Source organism: Gekko japonicus, unplaced genomic scaffold (genome assembly GCF_001447785.1).
Source record: "Gekko japonicus isolate JY-2015 unplaced genomic scaffold, Gekko_japonicus_V1.1 scaffold5848, whole genome shotgun sequence".
Classification (NCBI taxonomy): domain Eukaryota; kingdom Metazoa; phylum Chordata; class Lepidosauria; order Squamata; family Gekkonidae; genus Gekko; species Gekko japonicus.
In genome coordinates, this window is record NW_015160399.1 from 26,291 (window position 1) to 35,130 (window position 8,840).

The following is an 8,840-nucleotide window of genomic DNA, read 5'->3' on the forward strand; positions in this document are numbered from 1 at the left end:
GGAAGAGGATTCTGCGGCAGAAAAGGGTGCAGGGCCTGGCAGAGTGGTATACGATTTTAGAGACAGAAAGCCGAAGTAAAGGCAGAAGGACTTGGAAAATGGCCTTTTGAAGCGAAGAATAAGAAGATGATCAGAGACTTCTCTCATAACAACTAACAAAATAACATATAAATAGCGAATTGTTATAAGCAAGAACTCTACAAGTATATTGAGATACTAAAAAAAGTAAAGGCAGAAGGACTTGGAAAATGGCCTTTTGAAGCGAAGAATAAGAAGATGATCAGAGACTTCTCTCATAACAACTAACAAAATAACATATAAATAGCGAATTGTTATAAGCAAGAACTCTACAAGTATATTGAGATACTAAAACTAATTGTACTAACATTTTTACTAACAGTGAAAAGATCTCCTCCTCTTGGGGTTTTAGCTTAGTGTGGTTTGCTTTTCTTTATCCTTAGTTGTAGTCCCTTCCCTAATATTTCTTTGTAGTTTGTAGTATTTGCAAAATAAAAAAAATATCCCTCCAGGGATTTTTTTTTAAAAAAAGTTTTTTCCTAATATCCAGCCGGTACCTTCCTGCCCTTAATTTAAACCCATGATTGTGACTCCTCTCCTCTGCTGCCAACAGGAACAGCTCCCTGCCCTCCTCCAAGTAGTCTTCAGGTCCTTCAAGAGAGCAATCATGTCCCCCCTCCACCCCCTCTTTTCCAGACTGAACATTCCCAAGTCCCTCAGCCTTTCCTCACAGGGCTTGGTCTCCAGGGCCCCCCACCCCAACCATCCTCGTAGCTCTCCTCTGCACCCGCTCCATTTTGTCCACATCCTTTAGGAAGTGAGGCCTCCAGAACTGCACACAGGACTCCAGGTGCAGCCTGACCAATGCAGTGTACAGAGGGACTACGGCACCTCGCGATCTGGATGTTATGCCTCTGTCGATACACCCCAAGATCGCATTGGATGCTACCTTCTGTGTGGAACCCATTTCAATCATAAGAACACGAGCCGAGCCCTGCTGGGTCAGACCAGTTCTCCATCTAGTCCAGCCACCTGTTCCACACAGCAGTCAGCCAAACTATTTGTTTTAGCCCAGGGGTCCCCAAAGTAGTGCCCCTGGGCAGCACGGCTGATGCCTTTCCTGGTGTCCGTCGAATGCTTTTAGAAGGTGGGCAGGGCTAGGTGGGGCTTTTGCCCAGCAGGGCTTCTGATTGGCTACACAGATTGAAAGGCATCTTGTTAAACTGAGCTTTCGCTTGAAATGTTAAAGAGGTACTATTGGAGTTATATATTATCTTGCCCCCTGATTTTTTTGTGGTTGGCTTCACGTGAGAGCCAGTTTGGTGCAGTGGTTCAGGAGCACGGACTCTACTCTGGGAGAACCGGGTTTGATTCCCTATTCCTCCACATGCAGCCGCGGGTGTGACCTTGGGTCAGTCACAAGTTCTCTCGGAGCTGTTCTCTCAAGAGCAGTCCTCGAAGGAGCTCTCTCAGCCCCACCTACGTCACAGGGTGTCTGTTGTGGGGAGGGGAAGGGAAAGGAGATTGTAAGCCCCCCTGAGACTCTGACTGAAGGGTGGAGTATGAATCCCAATCTCCTCCTCCTCCTCTTCGTCTTCTTCCCCTTCTCCTCCTCCTCCTGCAGCAGCCAATTTGTGGCTGCGCCCACCACCCTGGGTCAGAAGACAAAAGGTGGCCACAGGCTGAAAAAGGTTGGGGACCCCCGTTTTAGCCCAATAAGCGCAAAATCGTTCTGTGGAGGTTCGCAGCACAGGATGAATCTGTTTGCTGTGGAGCTGGATGGAAATGTCTGGCCCCTTATCTTGTAGAAGGTAATTGGAAAACTCTGTAAGTGCAAAATTAAATAGTAAAGGGAGAGATTAAATTTCGTATAACTGGTATTATTGTTGTAATAATGTTGTTATTGCAGGGCTAAAACTTTCAAGCTGCAGGTTGCAGTCTGGTTAATGTACTGGGTTTCTGACAAGGAAAAAAAACACCAGAACAGCCAAACAGTCCCAGATTTCTGAATCAATCAATGGCAGTGCAGGAAAGCTGATTCACATTTCAGGGTTACTGGATTTTATCATTTTGGCCTGTCCTTAAGCAGTCCAGGGTTTCCAAATCCAGGCTGGGAAATCCGTGGACATTTAAAGGGTGGCGTTTGGGGAGGGGAGAGATCTCAGCCAAGCATAACACCATAGAGTCCACCCTCCAAAGCAGCTGCTTTCTCCAGAGGAACTGATCTCTGTTGTCTGAAGATCAATTATAATTCCGAGAGATCTCCAGGCCCCACCTGGAGGTTGGCAAACCTAATTGCAGTGACTTCCGCCATAGCTGTTTCTCACCCCAGTACACTTCATTTCACTTCACTTCACTTCACTTCACTTCCCTCCCTTCCTTCCTTCCTTCCTTCCTTCCTTCCTTCCTTCCTTCCTTCCTTCCTTCCTTCCTTCCCTTTCCTGCCCCATCAGTTGAGACCACAGAGACAGAAAAATAGTAGGGACACGCACTTCCAAGTTTAAGACTGATAAGGTTTTTCACTAAGATCCGCTGCAAAGTACATAGCAGGATTAAGCAGGGTTTTTTGCCACAGTGACGGAGGGGGGAGCAGACATGAGGACATTGTACTGCACCAGACATGCCTGAAGAAAGCCCAGATTCAGCAATGCGACCTGTGACTCGGGAGTCTATGGGGTTGCCAACCTCCAGGTGGGGCCTGGAGACCTCCCAGAATTCCAATTGATCTCCAGACGACTGAGATCAGTTCCCCTGGAGAAAATGGCTGCCTTGGAGGGTGGACTCTATGGTCTCTCCCCTCCCCAAATCCCACCCTCCCCAGGATCCACTCCCAAATCTCCAGGAATTTCCCAACACAGAGTTTGCACATTTGGTGTCGTGGTTAAATGAGTAGAATCTGGGAGAACCGGGTTTGATTCCCCCACTCCTCCACTTGCAGCTGCTGGATGACCTTGGGCAAGCCATAGTTCTGACAAGAGCTGTCCTTGAAAGAGCAGTTCTCTCAGAGCTCTCTTAGCCCCACCTACCTCACAGGGTGTCTGTTGTGGGGAGGGGAAGGGAAAGGAGTTTGTAAGCCGCTCTGAGACCTCCTCCTCCTCCTCTTCTTCTCTTAGAATTGCCTGGTGGCCACATAGGTCCATGAGTTAACAACAGGCACTGGCCCATAGCCACAGTGGGGCATCCTGTGGCCACGCCCCCCCCCCACCCAGTGAATGGCTGCCAGCAAGTCAGCTCTCCAAGAGCTCTCCCGCAGGGAAGGCCGTCAAGGGACAGGCTAGCAAGCACGTCAGTTCCTGGGAAAACACGGCTCAGAGGGCATTTAAAAGCCTTTCTGAGTTCCCTTCCATGGGGCAAGGAAGCTTAAAAGGGCCCTTAGCAGTGGTACCTTCATCACTTCCCCAGTTATCTCCCTTTCTGCTAGCCCAGTCCCAAAGGCTCATGGGGATGTTTTTGAAGGACTCACCTCTTGAGTGCCTTTCTAAGCTTTCTTGCCCTGTGGAAAGGAACTCAAAAAGCATTCGAATACCCTCTGAGCTGTCTTTTCCTAGGGACCATGGTGGCCCCTCCAAAAATTCCACAGCTCCCCTTGAAGTTATATTTTTTGGTGACGGGGCTGGGCAGACGTAGGCTATGCTGTGACCTTCTTTGCCACTGGCCCAGTAGCATTAGTAGCATCTCGCCCAGGGCTTTTTTTTGTAGAAAAAGCCCAGCAGGAACTCATTAGCATACTAGACCATACCCAACAGCGGGAACTCATTAGCATATTAGGCCACACCCCTGACAGCACAGCTCATTAGCGTATTAGGCCACACCCCCATGTTACCAGAAGTGTGGTCATCCAGCCACACCCACCTTTTGCTTCTTATTCTCTTTACCTTGTTTGTTGTCAACACCCAGGGCTTTTTGCATGTTAGGCCACACACCCCTAATTGTAGCCAATCCGAATGAGTTTCTGCTGCTGGGTGTGGCATATTATGCTAATGAGTTCCTGCTGGGCGTGGCCAACTTGGGAGCCAGCCGGAACACCATTCCTGTGCGTTCCTGCCCAAAAATAGCCCTGATCTCGCCTCTGTTGCTTGTGCGGAATGCCAGCATTCTGTACATGCCCAGAGTTGCTTGCCCCAGAAAGATTGGGTTGTCACAAAAAAGAGGGCAAGGGAAACACAGTCCAACACAGTCTGCACTGGCCTGCAATTACATGGGGTTGCATTTGCAAGGGCCGCAGCAGCAAGCGAAGTGATAATGGGGCATAAGAACATAAGAGAAGCCAGTGTTGGATCAGGCCAGTAGTCGATCTAGTCCAATACTCTGTCACACAGTGGCCAAAAATACCAGGTGCCATCAGGAGGTCCGCCAGTGAGGCCAGGACACTAGAAGCCCTCCCACTGTTGACCCCCCCCCAAGCACCAAGAATACAGAGCATCACTTGCCCCAGCCTAAGAGTTCCTCTCTATACCTTGTGGCTAATCGCCACCGATGGACCTCTGCTCCATATGCTTATCTAATTCCCTCTTGAAGCCGTCCAGGCTTTTAGTCGCCGCCACCTCCTGTGGCAGTGAACTCCATGTGCTAATCACTCTTTGGGTGAAGAAGTACTTCCTTTTATCTGTTCTAACCCGACTGTTCAGCAATTTAATTGAATGCCCACGAGTTCTTGTATTGTGAGAAAGGGATCAGTCACCAGAGGTCGCCATGACTTCCAGAAAAGTCTTTTTGGTCTCTAAGGTGTTCTTGGACTCAGATCTACTTGTTCTACCACAGATACGGTTGCCAGTCTCCAGGTAAGTCCTGGAGTTCCCCAGGAAGAAGGAGAAAGAGGAGGAGAAGAAGAGGAGGAGGAGGAGGAGGAGAGTGGATTTATACCCTGCCTTAACTCAGAGTCTTAGAGCGGCTTACAAACTCCTTTCCCTTCTCCTCCCCACAACAGAAACCCTGTGAGGTAGGTGAGGCTGAGAGAGCCCTTTCAAGGACAGCTCTTGTCAGAACTATGGCTCGCCCAAGGTCATTCAGCAGCTGCAAGTGGAGGAGTGGGAAATCAAACCCGGTTCTCCCAGACTAGAGTCCGCGCACTTAACCACTACCCCAAACTGGCTCACATCTGATCTCCAGACGATTGAGATCAGTTCCCCTGGAGAAAAGGGCAACTTCGAAGGCGGGACTCTCTGGCATCACCTGCCTTCTGTCCCCAAACTCAGCACTCCCCATCAATGTTCCCTCTAAGCTGAGTTAGTGTGAGCCAGCTCACAGTTTTTTAGCCTCCAGCTCACAGTCTTTTTGGTCTCTAAGGTGTTCTTGGATTCAGATCTACTTGTTCTACCGCAGATACGGTTGCCAGTCTCCAGGTACGTCCTGGAGTTCCCCTCACAACTTTAATGCCAGAGTAGAATTTTCACTCACAAGTAGAATTTTCACTCACAAGACTCCACAGCTTTAGAGGGAGCATAGCTCCCCATGGTCCCCCCCATCTCCAGGAATCTCCCAACCCAGAGTTGGCAACACTAACTGCATAACCAACACAGCTACCCTGTCTGAAACTACCTCGGTCTCTACTGTACCTGAACTCGACAATTTGTGCCAGTCCCCAGGATATATTTTCAGTGCTGTAAACTCTGAACGACCACATTTCTCAGCCTTCCCCGCCTCAGGCCCATCGCCTGCGGTTCCCCACTCCTCCCCGTTATTCTCCCCAGACCAGCCCTGTGAGGGAGAAAGAACTCTGTCGGGCTGTGAGAAATAAACGCCTGCCTTTAGGTTACCCAGAGCGTTTCTCTGACGATTAGAACCGGAGCACGTGCCGAGTGTAAAAAGCCTCCCCCAAGGTTACCCAGAGTTTCTCCACTGCAACAAGATCGTTTCAGCCATGTCAGTCTGCAGTCGGATACCTAGACTGGAGCCCAGCAACAGCTTAGAGAACAACAAGCATTCAAGAGTCAAAGTTCCCAAGAAGGCCTGTAAGACGGAGCTCTTCCGCTGGGCTTTTAGTTGAAGCGGTGGGCATCCAAACTCTTCCATCTCTCGGCCTCCCCTACCGGTAGGCCTGGCTTTGTGTCCAGTGGCCAACTTTGGGGTCAGGAAGCAATTTTTCTCCAGGCCAGTTTGGTTGGAGATCCTGGAGGGTTTGGGGGGTTTTTTTGGTCATCTTCTGGGCATGGAACGGGGGTCGCTGGGTGTGTGTGGGGGGAGGTATTTGTGAATTCCCTGCATCGTGCAGGGGGGTGGACTAGATGACCCTGGAGACCCCCTTCCAACTCTATGAGTCACAAGACCGCTTAGTTCTCCCTGGCCCCAGGGATGCCAAATTAATATCTACCAGAACCAGGGCGTTCTCCGTGGTAGCGCCTGCATTATGGAACCAGCTCCCACATGAGATCAGCGCCCTCCGGGATCTTTACCAGTTCCAGAGAGCGGTTAAGACGGAGTTATTCCGCCAAGCATTCGACAACTTGGATTGAGTATGTAGCACTTTATAGTCGCCATCCTGAGTAGGTTATACTGAGTGTAAATTGTGATTTTAATGTTTTGTATAGATTGTTTTAGACGAGCTGTTTTACTGTTTTTTTTGTTGTACGCCGCCCTGAGCCGCTTCGGCGGGAGGGCGGGATAAAAATCAAATAAATAAATAAATAAATATGATTCTGTGGTCACTGGCACCACTCAGAAGTACATCATAGCATCACTATGAAGGCAATGTCTTATGCTTATGTTTTAATTTTTAAACTCTGTAATATTTGTGATATTCTATTGTTTTCCTGTCATGTCTCATGTGACCTGTAACCTGCTGTGAGCCCGCTTGTAGGGAGGGTGGGATATAAATCAAATAAAATAAATACAATAAATAAAAAGTGTGACAAGATTTCAAGAGTTCACTATTTCATCTTCCCATGCCCCCTAGAGCATCCCAGCTGTAGTCATGGTTCTCCCTTTAAAATAAACTATAACCAAACATGTGTGTAACATCCTTTTATACATAGCAATTTCTAACCCTAATAAAAATCCTTCCTTTTTCAAATGTGTCATGGAACAATCTGGTTTCTAGGCTGCCTTTATCTTAATTCACACATTCACTACATCACTTGACAATGCACAACTGACAGTGTAAACTGGCTCCTCAGCCAGCAATGTATTGGAGGTGTTGTCAGGTGCCATGAATGGTGTTTTATCCATGATAGCTGTTTCAGATGTGCAAATCCTCACTTGATATTGCTGTCATTGCTGCATATGTGAATTCAAAGCCACACTTAATCTTCAGTCAAAACACTATGAACATTTCAAGTCCAGGTAGACTTTCTTGGTGGGAAGTTACTACCAGAAAGAGCACAACAAGAACCTGAGCACGGGCAGAGTGCAAAATGCCTGCCCCAGGAGTACTCAGAGAGTTTCTCCATGGCAACAAGAACCTGAGCATGGGCAGAGTGCCCAGTTTCATCGCCAGCGAGACACAATGAAGGCTTCCAGACAGAACCGGTGGGGGGAAAACGTCTTTTTCTTGTAGAATTTAACCAGAGCTGAAGGGCGACACGAGGGCGGGAAACCGGGGCAGCAGCAGACCCCCTCCCGTCAGAGAGCCTCCCTCGGCCGGGCTCGCAGGGACCGGGCCGCCCGCCAGGGGACGCTCCGCTCTCGGTCGGGCCGCTTCTTCGGGCTCCGAGGCCGCCGCCGCCGCGATGATGGGCGAAGGGGAGGCCTCGGTGGGGGTGGCCGACCCGAAGCCCCCCTGCCCGGTCGTCGGCCCGCTCTCCATGTCGGCGCCGCCCGAGCCGGCCTTGCAGGCCGCAGCTGAGGAAGTGACGACGCCGACGACTCCCACCGTCGCCTCCGCCGCAGCGGTAGCCTTGGCGGCGGCGGCAGCAATAACTACGGCCGCGACGGCCCCTCCTCCGCTGCCGCCGCCGCCGCCGCTTCCCGTGCCGCCGGTGCCCGTGGTCTGGAGCCCCGAGGTGGAGGTGTGCCTCTTTCACGCCATGCTGGGCCACAAGCCCGTCGGTGAGCGAGTAGGCCGCACGCGAGCCGCGGGCTCGAGTAGAGGCGCGGGCCGGGGAAGGAGGAGGGGGAGCGGGGTCGGTCTCCGGGCGGATCACGGTGGGCAAAGCTGCGAGGTCTGGGGTGGGGGAGGCCGAGTCTGTGTGGCTCTTTCTTTCTTTCTTTCTTAATTTCTTTCTTTCGCCGTGGCCATTGTATTAGTGTATCAAAACCCTAATAACAGCATTTGTCTGTTGTGACAGTGAGAGAGAAAAGAGACCAAGTTCCTGGCGCATTTTTATAAAACCTTTCTGTAATACTTTTCATTTATCTCATTTCTTCTAGCCAAGGTATATTGTTTGCTCATTGGTGCTTTTTAAATTCCCATCCTTCTGACATGTATACCGCACTGACTGCCTTTAATCTCCTCCATTTTAGTTTCACAACGACCCTGCGAGGTAGGTTAGGTTGGGAGAAAATGGCTCTCCAGTAAAGAGGTCACCAGCTGTGATTCATGGGTGAGTGGGGATTAGACCCTGGTTTTCCCCAGCCCTAGCCCATCACTGAGCACTGCACCACTTCTGAATCTCCCTATCCTTTTAGCACACGCCTTACAGTGCTGTGTTGGTGCTTGCAAGATTATGTGTGTATTCCCAAGCAATCAATCTAGGTTGCAAGAGTGTGGTTTTATGAAGGCAGTTATTACCCTAGTAAGGAGCTGCGGTGGCTCAAGTGGTTAAGACGCTGAACTGCAGGCTGTGGAAGGTCGGTAGTTCAGCAGTTCGAGACCCGAGTGTGCCGCATGACGGAGTGAGCTCCCGTCTCTAGTTCCAGCTCCTGCCAACCTAGCAGTTCGAAAGCAA

The 8,840-nt window shown here is 50.2% G+C and overlaps 1 protein-coding gene across 1 annotated transcript in view; it reads left to right on the forward strand.

The window, feature by feature from the left end:
• Window positions 1-7,606: 7,606 nt before the first annotated feature.
• The window catches only part of LOC107116029 (MRG/MORF4L-binding protein-like), a gene marked incomplete at its 3' end in the record, with an annotated part of 4,338 nt that continues 3,104 nt past the window's right edge, over window positions 7,607-8,840 (forward strand). Inside the window, exon 1 of the mRNA XM_015417879.1 lies at window positions 7,607-8,001. Within this exon, the coding sequence (XP_015273365.1) occupies window positions 7,683-8,001 (319 nt within the window). The remainder of the gene's footprint in view (window positions 8,002-8,840) is intronic.